Below are 23,900 nucleotides of genomic sequence, written 5' to 3' on the forward strand. Positions count from 1 at the left end.
ATTTTTGGAGCTAGGGCTAACAGAGGATTAACCCAGGACAAAGCCTTTTCTTTTGGCCTTTAATTGATACGGAGAGAGGACAAAGAGCAGCGCGAGTGTGGCAGAGCCAGAGCGGGTTCACTCTTTGCCAGATCAAAGACAGCAGCCAAGATCGGGCTGGGCAAGGAGACAGGGAGACTCTGCTCCTACAGGAGGACCCAGCATCTCACTTGCTTTCCCCGCAGCGGAGAGGCTGGATTTGCAGACACGGACTGTGAAGACGGGCTTTTCCACCACCTTCTGGGACACCCAGGGATACATATCTGAGATTACTAGCTCTGGCTTCCTCAACACAGCCATATACCACCCCATCCTGCCACCTCTGTCTTCTCTCGACTTGATACATATCACTGAAATCAGCTGGCAGAGTGAGAAATATTCAGAGATGGCAGCAATGGCCAAATAAATTAGTGCCGAGGAGTAAACAGGCATAAGGTTACGTCAAGTGAACATGTCTACATATACATATATACAAATATATACGTGTGCGTGTGTATACAATTTGCAAATGCTATTTGAATGCATGCTATCTGAGTGCGTGTGTGTGTGCACTTTCCAGGGAAATCCTGATTCTAACTATTTGACCTTCATATACCAGTAAGACATCAAAGTTCATCAGACTTTACAAGGGCAGAAATTTTCATTTTTTTTAAATTTCTGCCCTGTTGTTTCCCAAGTGCTTAGACTAGTAGCTGGTGCCTAAAAAGTTCTCTAAATAAATATTTTGGAATTGCTGAAATAACCTAGAAAGCCTAATAATATTCTGGTGGTTCAACGTAGTGATTAAATGCATGGGCTTTAGCGTAACACCTGGGTGGGAACAGATGTCAATTCTGCCATTCATTTTCTGTGCAATACGGGCAGAGATGAAGACCCCTCTGAGTGTCAGGGCTGTTATGTGTGGATTTAGGGTAATACTGGTACCAGAGGTGCAGGGGCACTACCACAGGAGAGGGATGGCGACGATCACTGTAATAACATCATACTGAGTGAGCGTCTACCAAGTGCCAAGAACAATCCTAATAATTCACATGTATCAATTCATTTAATTTTCAAACAATTCTCTGCGTTGGCTTCATTTCCATTCTACAGATCAGGAAATAAGCCCAGAGCACTTCTTATGATTCGGTCGCTGTGAAGGGGTGGTAGGGATATAAGAAAGGCATTTGGGACCGTATGTGGCTCAGAATAAGTGCTTGATACGTCATAGTTATTATTATACCATCTATGTCTCAGGCCGCCTGGACATAGCAAAAAAGGAGGAGGAAGTGGGGGAGGGGAAAAGGAAAGTCAAAAACCACCTGTGCCCATTTTCCTTTGGATAACACAAGCATTGTAGCTACATATGCACACATGCAAACACTAGTACTTTATAGTTTGGTCAGAAGTGTGGCTGTGGCGGATAAAGAAGGCTCAGACATGGTACAAATCTTGGTGGGAAAGAGTAATTCTCTGCAGCCATTCAAAAGACAAACGTAGAATGGAACCAGTTATCCTACACGCTAATGAAACACAGCAAGAAAAGCTGTATTTTAAGATAGCTCGATGTCCCTGGAAATGTCAAGGGAAAAGCCACGTCAGACACGGATGTCGCCCTGCGGTCAGCCTCCCTACCGCATCACCAAAGAAGGGCTCGCTCACCCCGAGGCCTGCTCCACCACCAGGTCGGGCATTCCCGGAGGTGTCCCCGCCTGCTGTGACAACGCCATATCTGGGTCCAGAATAAAAATCTCGTCTTGGGAGATCTCCATCACAAAGTGCAAATGTTCCTAAGGAAGAAAAAGAAGTCTGTCAGAGGACTGATAGGATTCTCAAGTCTATCACCTGATCAGGGACAAAACAAAGCACCCTTGGTCCTGAGGGGTAATGAAAGTCTATGACATATCAAAAGACCACAGTGTGTTTTCAGAGGCCCAACCAGTGGACATGCATCCCTGAAGCCACCTGGCAGCAAGAGGCTGGTGAGAGGAAGAGGTGAATCCCTCTTAGTTTGGGATTCCTACTTGACTGGGATCTCGTCAGATAATAACCAGAGATGGGTTTGCCTCTTCTTCCCAAATACTGTCAAAGAAGGAACACCCCACCCGGGGCTTGGTCCAGCATGACTCGTGCGATTAAGCTGGACTTGGACCCCCAGGATCCGGCCAGAGGTAAGTGGCATGATTAACAACCGGTTTTATTGCTGGGTTCCATACTGTATTATTATTTCTTCTCCTTTCTCTTTTTTGCAGGAGAATTTGGACAGCAGGAACACTTATTATCATTGGGCAGAAGCATTTTTTTTTCTCATTATGGAACTCTGGGAAGTGATGAGTTGTAAGTAGCATAAATATGCACCTGGGCTGTCAAACTTGCTAACCAAAATAAACCTAAAAAGCCATAAAACGGAGCTAGGAAGTAGTAAAGGTGGCAGTGTGCAAGAAAATTTAGAGTGCAGGTTGGTGATAACATCTATAGGCCTAGTTATTTTCTGGGCCTCAATTCCAAGGTCAAATCTTGAGTCCACAAATCACAAGATGTGTGAAGACAAAAAAAAACCTCGTAACTTAGGCTATGAGTACCATTCTGGAATTGGTACATGTTTTAGGGTTTACACTAGAAAAATGTACAAGATTAGCTACGAATAAAGTCTATTGATTTGGCAATTTTTCACTCTTACAAATAGGCTCAAGAAGGCTTACCTGAGATCTGTCTATTCGGTAAAAGCGATCAGCAGAAGTTGCTAGGGAAAAAAAAAAGTATATGGCATTGAGTCCTGTGATCTGGCGCCCAATTTGCGACTTTCTCTCCTATTACGCCATTCAAAATCTTTACATTCAGTCCTGCTGGCCTGCTGGCCAGTTTCTAAATTTAGAAAAACCCAGAACTCGCATGTCCCCTGCAGCTATGACCGAGCTTAGAAAGCCCTTCCCTAGTCCATCTCCTGAACCAAATCTCACCCATCTCTTAAGGACCAACTTAAATGCTTCCTCCTCTGAGAAACATTCTTCTGTCCCATCTTCCCTACTCCAGACAGAATTCATTGCTCCTACCTTGCATATTTGCATTTTGTCTATACTTCTTGTAGACACTATCTTCATAAATAACCAAGAGTCAGGCTGAAGGTCTGTGTTTCTTTTACTCTTTTATGTCTCCAGACATGAGCACAGGACCTTAAACAGAGCTGGGACTCAGTACGTATTTATTAAGTAAATAAATTGGGGCAGGGGGAGGTAACCTGTAGGTAGCTAGACTTCCCAAGGAAGTGATTCTCATTTTGCAAAAAAAGAAAAAAAAGCTTGAAGATACAGAGCCAAGGACCACATCTGGTATTGAAAGATTCATTTCACTTCAAGACTGAATCCCTAAGCCATGTCTAAAGAAAGCCAAAACTGTAAAAATAATTATTTAAGCATTCCTAAAAGGGACTGGGCTGCGTCTATGGTTTGGGGAAGAAAATTGCAAACTTTGGGTTTGTAGACACTGTTTGATTATTCTTAATACTCGAAAGAATTATGTTCCTCCTCACTTAAATCTACCTAACAGACTCCAAATATTATAAATAGATTTTCTACAAAGTACATAGTCCTAAAGGGAGTAACTCAAAATGCAAATAATCATTCAAAAATCATAAATATTTAATGAGTAGATTCTCTCCAAAGGAAATGAGCTGAGAAACAAGACAATCATAGTCCTTCCTCACTAAAAGCAACAGGGGAATAAAGTCTGTTTCAGAAGGACCTATTCTACTTTGGTTCTTTTTAACCATAAATGTGATCACCTTTTGAAGGTTTTTATATCTATAGAATATAATTAATATCACACTTGTAATTTTATCTAAGAATGTATGTAGAACAGACTATATATAGAACAATTCATATGAATTTCTAAAACTTTTTCAAATATAAGTTGTTTCCCTGGGAATTCAGGAAAAAAAAACACATGATTGTGTTTCTCATCATGAGGGAATAAAGGAGCTGGAAGAAAGTAGTGTAAATTATCTTCAGAGGTAGGCGAGGAGCTATTAATGAAAATCTAGGTCATGATTCACATGGGTTAGATCTGATATAAATACAATTGTTCATCTTCATAGTACTGTTCCCACACTCACACATCCTGTCGCCCTCTTGCCCACATTTATGTCCTCTCAGATGCATCCCAGATCAACCAAAGAAATGGTTACAGTGAAAACCACATGTCCACATACTAGGTAGTCCATACACCGGGCAGTAGATAAGGAGATGTTTTGCAATATGGTAGAAAAACTGGATTAGGCAGCATCTAGGGAGTGAGAGGTGCTTGCAGTGGAAAATGAACCCATGAACCAATCAGAAAATAACTGAAATCACCATCACACAGAGCTACATGAGGAGTTTCTACATAATCCCTTGGAAAACCAGGGTCCACTCCATTCCGTCTATCGGTGCCTTGCCCTGCTGTTTCTGCAATCCCCACCTCTCCACGAAATAGAGAAACACTCACCGTCTAGAAAGCACCACCGTGGTGAGAGTCTCTGAGCTGAGAGTGCCCTGGGGAAGGAGGTCTCGTGGTCCTGGAAAGAGACACATTACATCCTCCTAACATCCATTTGAATGACCTGAGGGATTTAACCTCAGTGTACTCTATCGACTACTTCTACGAGTGAGCATCCCCTCCTAAACTGAGCACCGGTGAGAGGCCAAAACATATTTCTACTAGAAAGAGAGGCTGTGCTTCAAATTACTTCACATAGAAACTTCTAAAACAACTCCCATGTAGAATTTCCAGGAAGTCTTCAACTCTTCTATTAAGTATGCATAAATGGGATCAATGGGGACATTCACCCCATTTGGAAATTTCTTTGCTTTTGTGAAGCTGAGGAACTAGGGGCAGCTGGCTGTCATTTACACTTTGGTTCCCCACGTAGGTATAAGGAAGGTAGTAGCACAAAATGGGGAGGAGTTGAGGCTCATCTACTGGCTGACATGGACTCGTAGCGCCTTAGAAACACAAGAGGCCACCCATCTACATGGTCAAGTCCCCTTAACTAGCGTATCATCTGTTATATGAGCAATTTGTCTCCATGAAAGCAAAGTAAATCAGCATCATATGTTGAGGCCACCATTACCCCAACCTTATCCACTGAACCTGACTCCAGAGCAGTGGACAAGGAGGAAGAACGTTCTGCCAGGCCGGCTGACGACAAAATCGTCTGACCAACATGGACTTAACTAGCGATACACTCATCGGCCTTAGCATTCTCTAGCTTTCTAGCTTCTAAGATGTCTCATCCTCCCTCCCTCTCATGTGTGATCTCAAGGGCATCTGCCAGCCTCCATCTTCTCTCTTTCAGCCTTACATAAAAAGGGTTCCTTCCTGTTCAAAGCTGACCACTTCATCTAGTCTCCAGATTACCCTCTTCTTTTCTTTTCTTTTTTCTTTTTCCTTCCTTCCTTTCCTTCTTGCTTTTATATCTTTTTATATCTATATTTTTACACTTTATTTCTGCATTCTTACTGAAATCTTCTCCCCTACCCAGAAACTCATTAATGTTTCTGCTTTCAATGGCTCCCTCTCTCTAAAACGATTTCCCCTCAGCTGATCCTGTTACATCTTCTGAAAATTAATTTCTCCTTCCTTGCCCTGACAAACTCTCGAAGCATGCCTTTAGTACCTCCTCCCTCCAACCACCCCATAGCCATTTTGGCCCGGCCTCTAGAAGGCTGGCTTCTGATGCTTCATTCTTCAAAAGCTGCCCTTTGGAAGGACTAGCATCCTTCCTGATTGAATACTACTTCCAGTTCCCAACCTTTCCAGAAGTCTCTGAACCTTTAATTTCTTAGTGGAATTAAGGCCACATCACAGAAGAACAGACTAGGCAACTGGCAGATTGAAAGCAGAAGGGATTTTCTGTTTATCATTCCAAACTTTCAAAAGCTAAGAATCTCCCCTAAGAGAAACTCTGCCCATGATAATTAAAAAAATAAATTTAAAAAAAAAAAAAGCACATTCTTGTTTACATCACAAGACTTGGAGCATTCTAGCCCTGGCTTATAATGAAATGGAAATCGTTGACAGAAATAGGACAAATGAGGAGGGACGCTAGGTCTCTGTGGGAAGGCAGTGGGAGTTGGACCCATATTAGGGATTTGAGATGTTCTAATACAGGGAACATCCCTGGAGTGCAGCTGGGTGTGTACGGGAGGCGGACGGGGGAAGGAAACAGCAAGAACATGGGACAAACAATAAGAGAACTAATCCGCGGTCGCATGGACTTCTTTGGGGTTTCGTCCACACTCCCCGAAGCCTCACTTGCTCCTCTGGTAAACCTATGCGTAGATCAGTGGTACTCAAGGTGTGAACCGTGGGACCGCAGCATCAGCGGGGAGCTTGTAGAAATACAAATTCCCAGGCGCCACCCAAGTTTATAGAAACCCTGGGATGGAACCCAGGAATCTTTCAGGTGAAGGTGATGTATGCCAGAGGTTTAAAAGCATGGACTTAACACAAGGGACCCATTTTATTATTAGAAACCTTGACTACATGGAATTTTTAATACGAATGGATTCTGCAAATCAAATAATTGAGAGAGAAAAACCTAGTCTCGGGTCTGGTACCAAAATTTTATATTTACACGCATAAAATTGATAGAGTCATGGATAGACAGATAAACATATACCTCTATGGATGTATATGGAGCTGTGGACACAGATGTTTCTCTCTTTTCTAAACCAGCTTTGCCACTCTGCTGGTTGCACTACATGAAATCATGACATGTGCTCAGTACCTATTTGTATCAAAGTCACGTTTAACATTTCAAGAAGTACATTTTGACATGTGATAAACTGTTTTTAGGAAACTTAAGGTTCTTACTGCATTTTTATAAAACATGTAAAGTCACCAACATGTCAAGTTTAGTGTCAAATGCAGTAAGTCAAGAAATTTAGATGCGATTTGAAATATTTCGTGCCAACTATGGAAGCTACTAAATAAAAATAGTAAACAGAAATGTGACTGCCTTCTCTAGAAATAAAGATGGCGTAGACACCAAGGGCAGTTTCTGAAATTTGATGTCAAATGTGCTACGGAGAGCCCCACACAAAAAATCAAATTTTCCCAGGTAAAAATCTACTCTGAAAGTCAGCAGAAATGCTTAATTTATCATTTTAAAAACCGAAAGATGAATAATGTTATTTCTGGAGTATTCAAATTAGAGAATATTGGATATTATTTCATCTCATTTAATAAAATGCAGATTGAAAAAAATAAATAAAGCAGAGATTGATACACTCCCTTAGCCACGCGACTAGCTTACCACAGGCAGTCAAAATAATAGTGGCCTAACTGTATACATTTTAATGCATGAGTGTCTGTGTGTCACGAGAGTTTTATGCATGTGCCTATTTATCTTGTGTATTTTCTATTCATTTGTTTTCTCTACACTTTAATTCACAGGCATTTGCTATAACTTAACTTCCTTAAAGAGGTTTTATTTAAAGAGAATCTTACCAGTTCGCTCTGTGAAAATGCATTGTGGCTGCCAGAGAATAGAGACCTTTGAAACACTTCGAATAGGTTCAAGTGGATCCTCAAGTAAGTTGAACGAGCCTTAACTCCCTGAAATTTTATGCTAAATTCAGCCTGCCTACATGCAGGTGCATGTGTCACTGCTTTCCATAGATTATTGAAGTGATCTGGAATCCCAAGCTGATGAGAAAAAATGTCATTGAAAAATAATCGAACACTTCCTTGGTCACCTGCAGATCAACCTGGCATCTTAGGAGATGGTTCCAAGTGTGCAAGGAAGGCCCTAACTTCTCCAGTGTAGCTCCCTTAAGCTAGGTTTGCACCCTCTCCCTCCTTTTACGGTGCTCCTTCAGCCTTGTTCATAAAAAAAAAAAAATCACCATTTCTTAAAAAGAGAGTTATTAATATAATAAAGTCCTATGCTAAAAGGCATTTGAGCAGCACCTGGGTGGCTAAGTCGGTTAGGCATCTGTCTTTGGCTTAGATCATGATCTTGCGGTCCTGGGATCAAGCCCTGTGTTGGGCTCCCCACTTAGCAGGGAGTCTGTTTCTTCTTCTCCCTCTGCCCCTTGTGTGTGTGCGTGCTCTCTCTCAAACATATATATATATATATATATATATATATATATATATATATATATATATTTTTTTTTTTTTTTTTAAGAAAAGCATTTGAATTCCAAAGTAAAAATGCAGTTATTACCTACCCCAACCTGGGAAGGATTTATAATGCAATGCAATTAAACTACTTATTTCAAAATTATCAAAACCTCAATGAGATACCATGTCACACCAGTCAGAATGGTTAAAATTAACGAGTCAGGAAATGACAGATGTTGGCGAGGATGCAGAGAAAGGGGAACCCTCCTACACTGTTGGTGGGAATGCAAGCTGGTGCAGCCACTCTGGAAAACTGTGGAGGTTCCTCAAAAAGTTGAAAATAGAGCTACTCTATGACCTAGCAATCGCACTACTGGGTATTTACCCCAAAGATACAGATGTAGTGATCCAAAGTGGCACATGCACTCTAATGATTATAGCAACAATGTCCACAATAGCCAAACTATGGAAAGAACCTAGAGGTCCATCAACAGATGGATGGATAAAGATGTGGTATATATATACACACACACCATGGAATATTATGCAGCCATCAAAAAATGAAATCTTGCCATGTGCAGTAACATGAATGGAACTAGAGGGAATTATGCTGAGCGAAATAAATCAGAGAAAGACAAGTATTATATGATCTCACTGATACGAAGAATTTGAGAAATAAGACAGAGGGTTATAGGGGAAGGGAGGGAAAAATGAGACAAGATGAAACAGAGAGGGAGACAAACCATAAGAGACTCTAAATCTCAGGAAAGAAACTGAGGGCTGCTGGAGGGTGGGGGGGGTAGGAGGAATGGGGTGGCTGGGTGATGGACACTGGGGAAGCTATGTGCCATGGTGAGTGCTGTGAAGTGTGTAAGACTGTTGACACACAGACCTGCACCCCTGAAACAGATAATACATTATGTGTTAATTAAAAAAAAAAAATGCCCTGTGGAAGTCATGTGAGTTAGAATGTTTAGTTTTACCTAAGGCATCCCACTGGTGGGTGTTGTAGAATTTTTAAAGAAGACTGAAATAGATGTAAAGGCATACATAGACCGGGCAATTCAATAAACATGTCAGCTTTCTCCAGAAAAATTTACATATTAAAGAGATATATAAAAGCAGTCAAGTCTCAGCAAAATTTTCCCCTTGGATCTAATCTAGCCCACGCATATATATGCAGATGGAAGGATCTCACTTGCATTAGGACCTAAAAGTTGAAGATTACCTAAAATCAGTGTTAAAATGACATTTCCAGGCAGCAGATGGACAAAATGTAAAACATACCCACAAAATATACCAACAACCTATAAAATAAGACAGAAAAAAATCCAGCTAATCAGCACAGCTGGGTGCTAGGACAACATCTAAAAGATCCAAGGGAGAACAGGAGGTAAAGTACAGGCGAAGGAAGGAAAATCTGGTCATGGCTGAGGTTGTTGTATTTTGATTGAGTTGAAAAACTGAGCCAAAAACTACTCTTAATGAGAAAGTCTGCTTTGGAAAACTGATTTTGCCCGTGTGTTCCAATACAAGTTTATTTGTGGACACTGAAATTTAATTTCATATAATTTATATGAATTGTAAAATATTCTTTTGGGTTTTCTCAAGCATTTGAACATCTGAAAACCATTCTTAGTGCACAGGCTGTGCAAAAGATAAACAGGCAGCAGACTAGATGTGACACTTGAGGTATAATTTTTTAGACCTATGGTTTCAAACATTACAAGATTGCTTGTTTTGTGATTATATTCCATTCTGATTTCATAGAAATTGTATCCCAACAGGCCCATTTTTTAAAAAGCTGATCTTGTGAATCATCATGTCATTGCTGTCCCATCAATGGTTGTGATGTTTGATCATTTTTTAAGTGAAACTCGGGAAGAAGATATCCCACAGCTAAGATCATCCTTTATGCTGAATCTGTTCCATATACTACAAGGACTTTTTCACTGGTAACCCTTTAGTATGAAACCCAAAAGACAGCAGTAGAGAATCACATTATTAATTCTTAACATCTAAAAGTTAAGTGGTGTAGTGGTGGGTTGGAAAACTCCTATTGTTGTAGGATGAGAACATCAGACCAAGAAATGAGGTGACAAGAGTGTCTCTGTCCTGGAGGTGTTTAGGAAAGGCAGCTCTATGGAGGAGAAGGAATAATAGCACAAGGGATGGTATATGGTCCAGCTCAAGTAGAGTCTAGAGACAGCAGAATTCTGGTGGCCGAGAGCACCAGCTTGTGCCCAGGACAGTCCTAGGGCCTCACCACCTACTAACTGAGATTTTAGGCAAATTTCTTATCTATTCCGACCTTGGATGCCTCATTTGTAAAATGGTGACCATGGTATCTACTATAAAAGGTTCTTTGGGGAAATAAATGGAAGGACATGTGGAATGCTTAACCCATGGGCCGGCACACGTAGATGTGCTGATATCATTATGTTACACTAGTAACTCTGGGACAGCTGGGACTTTTTTTATTTTTATTTTTTTTACCTAAAACAATTTAAGTGCCTTTGGGGCTCATGGAACACAGGCCACACTTCAGAACTGGATCATTCAGATGATGCTACAGTAGCACAAAACTATTTTATCCATAAACATCTTTGTGCTCAAAAACAGAAAACAACTGGGTCAGATTTGTATGTGCAGACACAAAAAATAAATAATTCAAACTAAGGCTGAACTCAGGCCAATGCTGGTTTGGTGCTTGCCCCCAACACCTCTTTTTTACCTTATCCAATGCGAAAGAGTTGCCTCAAATACAGGGTATTGTTTTCAAGGCCGAGTGCCTTCTGTCACCAAAAGTAATATTTTTCAGAACACTGCACTTGACTGTTCTCTCCCCATTCAATCATATTCCCCATTCAATAGTAGCTGTGCTGGATATTCACTTAGTTTCACCAAAATTGTTATCTTTTCTTTTTATCTTTGTTATCTTTTTTTTAATTGCTATCTTTTTTTATTTCGATGGTCAGGTGTCACATTATTCTCACATTACTCTTATTCCTTTGACACAATTATATTCAGTCTTTTCAACTAGTATTGATGGGAGCTAATGAAGTGCAAGGCATGTGAGGTGAGAGTCACAAGGAGAACGAAGCACGGGCCGTGTCTTCAGAGGGTGTCTACCGCACTAAGAACCACCGGGGTGCCTTCTAGTTATCTTCTCACCCCAATTTTTGGAGTTGCTATGTATCTGATTTACCAGATTTCAACATTTTTTTTTCAAGAGATGGCTATTTTAATTATGATTTTATTTCCTAGCTATTGTCAAAAGCCATTGATTTTAGGAGAAGGATCTTGAGTCGGCTGCCCACAGAACTGGAGTCTGGTAATGAAAACAGCAGAAGTTATTAATAGCTGGCAAAGCACATGGAAGGGGCAGCTCACATTTAAGAAGGTTCTTTCCTTTCAAATCTGAAATCTTTGGTCTGGGCCAGCCGTTTTCAGGCAGTCCCGACACTGATGGAGAGCTAAGACCTGTCGGTAGGTGCAATCCTGAATCATACAATCTACTTACAACAAAGGCCAGTGGCCATCATGTCAACACAGCAGTAGGTTGTTGACTCACTCTCCTTCATCCCTTCCAGCAACTTTAAGTCTTCCACCTACGGCTCCCACCCAGACTCATCTCCATTGTCTGGCACTAAAGGATACACGACAATCATCTTGACAAGCTGTCAACTACTTGGAGAATAACAGTGGGTGACTGGTAAACCTTCCTTCCTTTCTTTCCTTCCTTTTATAGTATGCTGCTTTTTTACTTCTGAGAATTTTCGATAAACATAACTCTGTTTCTGTATTCCTTGGTGGTTCTGTATTAAATAAAATTTAGACCACCAGTCTTTCTATGTTATTGCCGCTACTTAATATTCTATGTTGGGAAAAATATCCCCTTGAAGCCTGTGTATGCAAGAGATTACGATCAAAATTCACAGAACCTTCCCTCTTGGTTGTGGGGTCACCAGGCCACAACCACAGAGTTCATTTACAAATATTAGGCTAATATCTTATGTGGGAGGTTGATTTGAAGCCATATTCTTATGGCATATCCATTCTGTCACTAAGAAAGCCGTATAATCTAGCCCCATCTGCCCTCCTACAATCTACCCCCACTATTCTTCTTGAATCTTTTCTTTAGAACCTAAGAGTGAGCCATAAATGAAGAGCAGAGGCTTTGGGAATTTAAGTAAATTCACCCAAGTACCCAGCCATTTGGTGGTGGAGTCACAATTCAAATGCAGTCTCTTTTACTTCAGAGGTTATGATCTTATATACTCCGTTTTATAGATTCTTGAGGAATTAGTCGGGAGTTTTGAAGAATGGATGGAATTTGTGTAGGTCAAGTTGGACAGAAGTTGTCTTTTGACTCAGCTCATGCAAAAACACGAAGAAAGCAAAAGCCAGAATAATCTTAACGGTTATGAAAACCTTCTTTTGACTCTGGCATTCCAGGATTTTTCTTAGTTTCAGCTTTCATTAACTGTCAAACTAATCTTCCATACTTCTTATCAGAATTCACAGCCTGGTAAATTAAAATTTTTCCTCTCTCAAGTTCTCCAGTGACACTGCTGGCACACTTTCCCCTCCCATGGTCCCATCTGCTTCAGAATCCCACAGGAATGTGGCAATCAATGAGAACAATAGTGAACCACAATTCAGAGTAGAGAAACTGAAACAAGATTCATGTAAATTCTGATTAAATAGGTTTCAGATAACTTGGCTGTGTTGCCTGGTTGTAATTCTCAGCTCCATACAAGTGACATAATTGTTCCACATGTGATGTGATTGTCACTGCTGTTACAGCTTCATTTTTGAATCTGTACAGCTATGCTTACTACAACTTTGTTTAGAAAAACAATGGCAAAAAGCTGTACGTAACCTAAATGTCTATCCAGAGAGACAGGGTTAAATAGATACCATGCAGTAGAACAGTAGTTTTAAAAAACTGGGTTAGAGCTTCATTTATTAGCAAAACGTAATCTTCATAGTATACTATTGTTAAAACAAGTATCATATGGTTTCACTTATTTGTGGAGCATAACAAATAATATGGAGGACAAGGGTAGATGGAGAGGAGTAGGGAGTTGAGGGAAATTGGAAGGGGAGGTGAACCACGAGAGACTATGGACTCTGAAATACAACCTGAAGGTTTTGAAGGGGCGGGGGTTGGGAGGTTGGGGGAGCCAGGTGGTGGGTATTAAGGAGGGCACGGATTGCATGGAGCACTGGGTGTGGTGAAAAAACAATGAATACTGTTACGCTGAAAATAAAAAATTAAAAAAAAAGTTGTGATATAGTAGAAATATATATAGTGAGTGTGCAAAGAATGCAGATCCATTTTTATTAAAAAGAAAAAAACAAATGTGTACCCTTCTATGTCTACGTGTATAACTTAGTATAGATTTACAGAAAGGTACCAAAAAGTACACACTAGAAAGGTGTCGTCCTAAGGTCTACTTTGAGTGGGGAGTTAAAAACCAAAGAGAAGTCTAGAATCATACACAATCGGAAAATTAAGATAAGCCAGGATTACAAAACCCAGCAGACTTCACAACACAAGTGGCAAATGAAAGTCAAGAGAACCTTATATCAAAGGTTGTATCAAACCTTATATCAAGAGGACCTTAATATCAAAGACAAATGCATATGAGGAAGGATTAAAATTAGAACAGGAATAAAGAAAAAAAGTCTTGAAAAAGATTTCTCTGTAACTTAGAGCCATGGCCCATAAATGTGTATAAAGAACTTTATTTTAACTATTGATGACCACATAGGTGACCAGGTGACCAGGATTCTTGTACCTCCTACATCTTGTCTACCTACGTCCCTTTCTCTCCTACTCAAAAAAAAGATAATCAAAGTATGAGTGATGGTGATGTCAGTAGAGAGGTCTTAGTGAATTTGAAATAATTTTGTTTTAAATAATTGGCACTCTTAACATATTGTGGGTGATGTACCCCGATCAGGTAAACAGCTGACTGTCTCCTCACACCAGGCCTGGCACACAGGTAGAGTAGGTGACCATGGCATTAAGGAACCCTGGATTCAGGGGCAGCGGGAGGGTCATGAACAGTGCAGTGCAGAGGAAGAATCAGACTGGAGCTGAAAACGGGAAATGAGAAAAACAAAAGAGCCCCTCCCAGGAGGGTGAATACTGGCCCCAAGGGTAGACCTTAGCCTGGTGGGCCTGCTAGGGTGAACACAGCAACATCCACATCACTAAGCAAGACTGGCCGGAAGTATGTCTGCTTTGTGAAGGCTGCACATTAAAATGAATGTAAAGAGACTTAATTTCTGATAGAACCAAAAACGAGCTGAAAATATGCACCTTTCAAAAGCACTCTGACTATGTAGATACTTAAGAAATGCACTTGTGTGAGCGGGGCTAGGTGGCCGGGGGAATTCACGTAAGTAATAGAGCTGTGCCACCAGCAAGGACATGGATGCTTCTGGTGATAATTCAGGGCTTGGAGTCCCTTCACTCATTTCCGATTACATAATCAGCTCTACAATCAGCCAAAGAGATAAGAGACCTGCTCATCTTGTGATGTTATTTTTCTTCATATAAATGGTGTGATTTAGATGAATACGACCGTCCTTGTTCTATAATGTAGGCAGAATCATATCACCTTGGACATACCAGGCTCCTTCCCATTCTAAATGTAATAATCATGTAAAACTGCATGCTCTTTAAATGAATAATGTAACACATTTATTTCAAAAATCCCTGATATGTGATTTTTTTTTACTATATGCTAATGGAAAATCAGTTTCTCAGGCTAAAAATACAGCTGCACGCCCAAAAGCAAACCTGTTATTTCTCATATATGTATTTAAAAGTCAACTGGCATCAGTTCTATGTAATTGATAAGGAAATTACCTGAACCGCTGTTTGGCACGCATATGCCAAACTTGCCCTTAATTTACTTTCAATTACTCATAGCTGATGCACACATAATTTAATGAAAGCCCAGCAGCCCCATTACACACTCCAGTAGGTAATTCAATTAAACAGTATTCACCTAGCATTTAACTATACCATCACTGTGAATGAAATTTTTTTTCTTTCATAAAACTGAGGGAAGATGTAAAAGACAAAGAGGAAAAACAGAAGTCCCTCTGTACTGGGAATCCCCGCTGCATTCAATAATGTCTAGTCAATAACCACTTCACTTTTACATCGATCTCTCATTTACACACCCACATTTCTCATCTGCCTGCCCAACCCATCTACTCATTCCTTTGGTTTCATCACCAGGTGGATAAACATATCTCTTTATCCTTGGTGAACGGACCCACCAGGGATGGGTAGAAACTGTGTGTTTACACCTCTCCGTCCAACTATAAGCCTCCTTGATAGACTTGCTACTATTATTTTTATCTTTCAAAACTTCAAACCTCTCTGTCCTCAAACTACCCATAACTCCTGCGGCAGCTGAATACAGAAAAGGGGTGCCCATTCCCAAAAGCAGCTTTGAACAAGTGAAGAAATAATGACGGTGTGGTAAAAGATGAAACTGAGATAGTATAACATTCTTAAGAGCTCTTTTGTGTGAGAATGTCCTCTATCAACAACTACTCTGTGTGTCTGTGCGTGTCTATGTTATTAGCAGTAATGCCTTCACTTGCAACAGACCTGGCCCCAGCCAAGTCTTATTTTAATTCTTTATTTGATCCATTTCTGACAGCTTTGATCTAGCCCAAAGGAACCACACTCTACTAAGTTCCTAGCTAACTCCAGTCCTTCTCTGAGAATAAATTAATTCCCAGGATGACTCCCTTAAACTAGTTTCAACTCATCCATTGAAAGACTTCTAAAATCCAGAAAACAAATTAAGGAGAGAGATGAATAAGGATCGTCAACATGAAGAGAAGAGAAATAGATCAAGTATGAGCAAAGGCTGTTTGCCTAGGATAGTGCTCTGATGGACTATGTAGACCCATCTCCCAGAAGATCAGGTCATTATGTAAAACGGAGAAAAAGGATCAGAGGATGAACAAATTGATACAGACTCAGATCTGACCAGGAGTTTTTTTCTTATGGAAGTGAAAGACATTTCTAAAGGATGAAAGAACTTTTTGAAAATGGTGTATCTATTTTGAAATACCCCAGCCATTCTAATGTTAGTTTTAAGTAAATCAATTCTTAAAGAGGAAGAATCACCTGGATGGATGCCTTTTTTTTTTTTTTTTTGCAGCTACCATTGAACCCTATTGTAGTCTTTAAAAGCTCAGATGGTAGCTCATAATATTCTGGAAAGCACACTCCTGTGTGCCAACTACGTCAGTCCTCCCCGGAGCACGCACTGTGCAGGGGGATTAGGATGTCTCCAAAAAGCCTAACTGCTCCTGGTTCCATTATCCCTGGTTCTGTTATCTTCCTCTGCCCTAGCCACAGATGCCTCTGTTTCCCTGTCCTATTTTTTCTCATCCTGGTCTTTCCTCTTTGCCTCTCCTCACTGAAGACTTCTATCACCCAATGGGCCTCAAGAATGTCTTGAGAGCCATCAGAATGACTCAAGGATTCACAAGCATCTCCCTACTCCCATAAGGGGGCTAGATGACTCCTTGCAGTGGGGGGCTGTCCTGTGCATTCTAAGGTGTTTAGTGGCATTGCTGGCCTCTACGAAGCAGAAATCAAGAGCACCACCTGTCCTAGCTGTGACAAACAAAAAATGTCCAAATTGCCAATTGTCCTAATAAAGGAGCAAAATCTCCCCCTGTTGAGAATCACTAGAACAGTTGTATCTCCTTCTACTCCTTAACTTATCAACTTGGGGTTAAAAAGGTAATAATGAAGACCAGAGAGGGAACAGGGAAGGAATTATCTCATTGTAGATGGCCTCAAGAAGCATCATTTCTACCAAATAGGTCGGCAGAGTCCAATTTCTCTAAGAATTCTACCCTATCCATCAAGATCAAGAATATCTTGAATCCGCCAGCACAGTGCATTTTGCTTGTCTCACTTATCAGTTCCAGGTTATAAGAGATGCCGTTAAGATGGAGAGGCCTTTGTGTTTTGACCTCAGAGACAGTGTAGGCAGGAACTTTCAGCGGGCTATAAATATCCAGTGCATTCTTGTATAACCCATAATGCCTTGTTAGGTTAATACAAGGTGTCATTGTTGAGCCTTAGTGCTTTGTTGGCAATTCACTATGAATTTGGGAAAGGAAGGAAGTAGAGCGAATGACATGCTTAAATGATTAGGAACTGCCATATGGCTCACTAATAAGGTGACTTGGGCACTTATACACCTTTCTCAATGCTGGTTTTCTCTTGAGTTTTTTCTAGCCTTAGAAAACAGTCAGCTAAAATGTCAGCTGCCAATGAGTGAGCTGATGGGAATTTCCCAACATTTTTCCCCTTAACTTACTGGTGCCATCACAGTTAATTCTCCAGGCTTATCTTGTGTTATCCTATACACAAGAAAGTCCATTTAAATGCATTTAAGGCCATTTGTGGTCCGTGTTTCTGACAGGTCTTTCTTTTACATCACCCCCTAGCCCCCCATACTGAGACAGACTAGAGAATCTAACATGATCAGTTTCTGTGTTAGGAAACACAGATTTAATATTAAATTTCCTGCCAGTTGGTTTGGTTACTTTCTTTGTAAAGCTAATAGCACCTCTGTGCCTTGGTTTTTCTACGTGCCCTCAGAATACCACAGAACTCAATCTACTTCAACTCAGCCTCTCCACAGCACTGACACATTTCACTGCCTCCCACTCTGAAACACATTTCACTCTTGGCTTTCAAGGCACTACCTTCTCCTTGATTTCCAGGTTTCCTGCTGCTCATCTCAGTTTCCACAACCCTTCTTGACTGATGGCTCTCTTAAATTTGTGCTCTTCTTGACCCACTCGGGCATGCAGGTGTGACGCTGAGCCTTCTCTATCTCAGCTCTCCCTAGTGATCACCTCCAGCCTTACAGTTATAAGTACCACCTACTTCCTAATGTAGGAAGTACAAGTTTCTATCTCCAGATATGAATTTTTCAATGGGCTTTAAAAGTCACAGATCTCATTTTCTACACCCCATAATCTCTTGGATCTAACAGGCATGACAAAATTAGGGTGGCTAAAACAGAACTCTCTATTCACCATCCCTCTCACTCACTCACTCCTCTTCCTGACTGCCCAAGGTCCTAGCCACATGTGAATGTTTATGTTCCTCCCAACTCCTTACCTCAAGCAGCTCTCCTTTGCTCCACTCAGGAAATTTTCTCACTCTCTCCCTACTCCGTGGCCGTGTTAATTCAAAGTCTCGCTCAGGTAAACTTCTTATGCCATGAGCAGAACTTGGGCTGCCCTAGATTTCCTTTTTTCCACTCCTTCCTTAATATTCAAAGGCCCCTGTTTTTTATACCTCTGCAAAGAGGGTTGCGGGCACAGTAATACTCCTGACACTCATGGTTGGTCCCTGAATTGGTTATCCTACGTGGTCAGGGCATAAAGCCTTCTGATGTGACATTTATAATGCAGCAGTTTTGACACTAAAGTTTGACCTAACTGCAAGGAACCCAAAAAACACAAGCTTTTGATATAGTTAGATGAATAATTCTTCTGCATGTTTTTGTTACCAAATGACAAATGAAACAAATACCCTTCTCATATTCTAGAGTCTCAACCATTTCCTGATCTCTGGGCAAACATACAAATACGGTATAAAGAAAACATGGGACAAAATATTCACCTACCAAAACTCTGACACCAAAACGATGATATCAAGTAAGTCAGAATAATAAACAGATGTATTAGTTTCATAAAACTACTTAGCAAAAAATATCTGAAAATGCCTTGATAAAAATGCAAAATCCAAAATGTTCCTGAGAAAAGAGTACAGACTCTTAAAAAAAAAAAAAAAAAAGACAGATTCACGAACCCTTATAGGTCTTAGAGTCAAATTTTAAAAAATAGAGATCAGCGCTAGCTTCTAAAAGTACTGAGCTTTTAAAAATAAAATTAAACTTAGTAGCTTCAGGTAAATATGCAAATAACCAATAGGAGGAATGTTGTGCTCTGTCTAAAAAATGGAGTGGAAATTAGCCTTTTAAAGGTTGATAAAAAACAGTCTCAGAAGTAGAGTTTATTTTCTTAATGTAAACACACCCTAAGTGAATTCTTATCCTTTTTATTCCAGCCAGATGGAAGAAAAGACTCTTGAATAGTGGGGCACTTTGTTTGAAACATAAACCTACAAACAAATAAGAACACCAAGGCTGTTCCTGTCAGTGTCCTTGGCTGATGGTAGAGGATATCCACCAGTAGACAGAGATGCTACCTAGAGGTTACCAGATAAAATTTTTAAAAAATTGTTGTTTTAAAAAAAAATGTTGTTTATACAAAAGGATGTTTAGGTGTAGCAAAAAAGAATCCAAAAGCAAATGTGAGGTGCTAAACCAGGATTCGCAGATTGAGACATCTTTAAACACCTATCCCCCACATGGAGGTATGAAAGGGTCTAGGACAGGATTTATTTATGGAGGGAGACTTGGCATGTTCTGACTCAACACACCCCTCTAGTAGGGAAGGGGAATGGCTTCTCAGAGAAAAGGGCTTTACTGGGACCACTCAGAGCTTCATTTTGCCCCTTACAGTTCGGGGTATATTGTACCCAGGGATCTGAACCATGCCTGAGAAATCTAATTTGTAAGAGGATGGCTTGAGAGTGCAACAGAGTCAGGACAGGGAAGTGGGGAGATTGCTGTCTTCCCAAAGACTGCTGGGGCAAAGGATATCTGAGTGTTCTCCTGACGATTTGATGTGGGTCACGAGAGAGAGGCAGGCTGGGTTTCTTAGATCCTGTCCAAAAGACCAGGGTGGGCCAATCAGACTGCATTTTAGAACATTTGCTTGATCGTTGTGGGAAACAGAGAACTCACTTTCCTGGATGTGAAGAAGACACATGCAGCCCTGGTTGCTAATGGCAGCCATCTTGGACACGGAAACATCTAGTTCAGAGGTGAAATTGACAGACAAAGAGAACAGAGCTGAAAGACCAGCAGAAAAATGAAGCATGAAGCTTGACCAAATGGTACATAAAATCCACCCTTGACCTGAACTTTTTGTTGAGGTGAAACAATAAGACTCGAACCCTGTCAAGTTAGTTTGAACTGAGCTTCTAATATTTATCATTGAAAGTGCTTCCTTTTATAATCTTTTCTAAGTGACCTGGGAGAAAATCCACAGTCCAAATTTGTGCTACACTAGGATAGTCCAAAACCAGGGAAAGGTGAAAGAATCAGAATGTTCACTTCACTTGGTTCTTCGAGTGAACTCTATCCCTCGGGAAGATCTGGCCTCTAATCCAAATGATGCATTGATTGAAAGAAGGACCTTCTTTTTTGGGGGGAGCTAAGAAAGCAACTACAGGGGGTCAATTATATGTTACCTGGTAATGAACTCTCTGGGAGCCAGAAGAAACTGACTGCAGGTCCTAATGAGAAAATGGAAAAAAAAAATCCATACCTTAAGATTAGTTTGAACAAGCTTCCTCTATACCTCTATCAACTGAACCCCCGACTGAGTATTAAACTCATCTAGAAAGTATCTATAACTCTTCCAAACTCATCAACCTTACATAAAGAAGGTAATGCCCCAAATAAGCAAAAACACACCAGCCGGGAATGAGAGAAGAAAGGCCATTTAGCTACTGAAATCTAGACATCCTAAATAGTTTTAGAAGGGAGTGAGAGAGTTTCAAGGATCAACAAGACCAAAAGTAAAAACCGGGCAATTTCATTTTAATACAGAGGTGCCATATTTAATTTGCACCTGAACTTTTGGCTTATGAAGAAAGCTTCTAAAATCCCTTTAAGTACTTAGAAAGAATTTATTGATCTTAGACCAAATACAAACTGTCCTAGTAATTGTGTTTCTACCACTAAGTGCTTGGCAAACACAGGTTTTCATAGACAGCCAGGAGAAAATCACTGGCCACCTCTGCATGATCACGAAGTGCAAATTAATAGGGTTGAAATTAATGAAGTTTTACTGGCAGATTCTGAGAGTCTGGCTCCCTTTATAAAGTTTTATAACTAAGTTGTCACCATGATCATGTCCTGAAGGCTTCCTTGTTAATGAGGGTTGTGATTCTATTCACAGATGTCAGCAATCCTGGGTAAATTTGTCTTCATACCTGCTTTCCACTGGGATTTACCAACATGAGCTCTGTGCCCAACTTAGTTTTAAAAACTTTTCCTTTTTTGAGTTCATTTGTTCATTCATTCATTCATTTTTTTTTTGAAAGAATCTCGCTTTTAGTTGACTGTTGGTATTATAAGCATGCCAATAAGTTAGTTTTCACCAAAGTCAATTCATCAGTCATGTCGTAGACTACTGTGAAATCTTAAGTAACCCAAGAATTAAAAAGAAAAAAAAAGTTTGGTATGATTCATGATTTGCCTTTTTATTGCAGGTTTTCTGACAGAGGTTTCACAATAAAATAAAAACATATTTGGAAAAATGAGATATTGTGGCCTTTGAGGAATATCGATTTGGGTCTGAGTCACACACTACTAAGTCCACAAATTTTAACAAGTTGAAGTTTCCCTTGGTAAAAACAAAAACAAACACAAGTGTAAAATTTGCTGACTTTTCTTCTCTCGCCCATATCAGTATTCAAAGTTTGGTCTTTACCTCAAAATATATTGTGTTTACAATTCCATCTCTATCCTTAAAAATGCTGAAAAGGAAACTTCATAATTTTTCATATAACTTTATGCCTCCTTTACTGCCACCAAAAGAACTAGAATCTCAAGTTCAAAGCTAAGTGACAACAACTTGATGGTATTTTTTTTTTTAAAGATTTTGCTTATTTATTTGACACAGAGAGAGAGAGATCACTTGTAGGCAGAGAGGCAGGCAGAGAGAGAGGAGGAAGCAGGCTCCCCGCTGAGCAGAGAGCCCAATGCGGGGCTCAATCCCAGGACCCTGGGATCATGACCTGAGCCGAAGGCAGAGGCTTAACCCACTGAGCCACCCAGGCATCCCAACTTGATGGTATTTTAAGTGCTATATATCGTCTTTATTTGTGATATTTACTTATGGAGAATGTGTCATCTAGGAGAGAGTTGTTCATCTTGTGGTGTCTATCAGAATTACCCAATAGCTTAAAAAATACAAATGTCTAGACCACATCCAGAAAAAGATTATTTAAATCTGCATCTTTCATCAAGAAAAAATGATGAAGTGGTGGCTATTTATGTTTTTCATCATTTGTAGAATGAAGAGAGTCACTACTCCCTCTCAAAGTTTGGCAAAAACAATCAATGACAACCACAGTGCTGGGTCTGGGCCTCCTGACTTCGCTGATGCAGCTCAGATTAGTGGGAATGCCACATATGAGGTCTCTTCCGGTGTCCTTCTCTGTGATAAATCAGACTGAGGAGCAAAATGGAGTATCCTGTGTTCTGACACGCATTCCCAGGAAGGACAGAAGGTTTTTCTTTCCCATAGAAGTTATATTTAAAAAAAAAAAAAAATGTAATGATCTCTGACCCGAGTCTGTGCTAGATACAAAACATTAAATAACCTAACTGTCTGTTCTCCGTCATTATTGATCAGAACGCTTTGAAATTCTCTACAGCTCAAAAAACACAGGGATGTAGTCTGGCAGGAAGACAAGAAGTTCCAAGCTACAGTTATGGATCACACTAGAGCAATACCCTTTCCCATTTCAACCACCTGGGGAGGGAAAACAGCCGTGGGGGTCGGAGAGAGAGAAAGTGTGGTCAGTGCTTAAAGGACGAGGACACCACACTTCCACTTCCTTCCCAGATGCATCACTTCAGAAGTAAATATATATGGCTGGTAATTGTTTACAAAAATGGAAAACTGAGAAGAAATAATTGGCTAAAGAAACTCACCTCCTGTAGGCGGTCTATGTACATACGGCAAGTCTCCAAATCACAGTCTCCACGCACAACTAGAATACCCAGAGGGATAGCTAAGGGGGAAGGAAAGAGAAAAGTCTAAAATAACATATTTGGTTTTTCTAGATTGGCATAAATTTGTTTCTTATGGTTAAAAAAGTCTCTCATAAATATTATCAGTGTTTTGGACATTTCAATATCCAAAATTCTCCTCAAACCTCCCCTGGGACCCAATCTCTTTATTTTGGATGCTTTCCCTGCATGAGCCATGCTGTCCCTTGCCACCTGGTCAGCCTTCATTTTATCTTGGTGGTCCTGGGATGAAGTATAATGTCACAAGAACAGTGGGCTGCAGGACCAGGAGGTGGCTTACTGCCAGCTAATAATTTATGCCTGCATTTTCAATAGTCCATGTATCGCCAGAGAGGAATTAAAAATTCTGGATACTTACTCCTTTCCCTCATGAATGTGTGGGGTTTAATATTTCTGCCAGTTTGTGGTGGTTCCCTGTTCAAGAGACTCAAGCTACTCAAGGCACTGTTGTTACCTGGTGGCCAACACCAGAACTACATAGGCATGAAATGTTTAAAAATAAGTAAATAAAAGGTTCTAGAAGGTTTACAGTTTAAAAATCCCATTGAGGGTAGATGGAGAAGGGAAGGGAGTTGAGGGAAATTGGAAGGGGAGGTGGACCATGAGAGACTGTGGACTCTGAAAAACAACCTGAGGGTTTTGAAGGGGCGGGGTGGGAGGGTGGGGGAACCAGGTGGTGGGTATTAGGGAGGGCACAGATTGCATGGAGCACTGGGTGTGGTGAAAAAACAATGAATACTGTTACGCTGAAAATAAATAAAAAATTAAAAAAAAAAATCCCATTGACTTTAAACATGGTCAGTG

The 23,900-nt window shown here is 40.4% G+C and overlaps 1 protein-coding gene across 1 annotated transcript in view; it reads right to left on the minus strand.

The window, feature by feature from the left end:
• DGKI (diacylglycerol kinase iota) overlaps window positions 1-23,900 on the minus strand; it is a gene marked incomplete at its 5' end in the record, with an annotated part of 432,789 nt that overhangs the window by 75,385 nt on the left and 333,504 nt on the right. Inside the window, 5 exons of the mRNA XM_080818743.1 lie at window positions 1,681-1,808; window positions 2,721-2,761; window positions 4,501-4,570; window positions 20,522-20,566; window positions 22,998-23,077. Of these exons, the coding sequence (XP_080674869.1) occupies window positions 1,681-1,808; window positions 2,721-2,761; window positions 4,501-4,570; window positions 20,522-20,566; window positions 22,998-23,077 (364 nt within the window). The remainder of the gene's footprint in view (window positions 1-1,680; window positions 1,809-2,720; window positions 2,762-4,500; window positions 4,571-20,521; window positions 20,567-22,997; window positions 23,078-23,900) is intronic.

The sequence above is a fragment of the Martes martes genome, assembly GCF_963455335.1.
Source record: "Martes martes genome assembly, chromosome: 11".
In the NCBI taxonomy this organism is placed as follows: Eukaryota; Metazoa; Chordata; class Mammalia; order Carnivora; family Mustelidae; genus Martes; species Martes martes.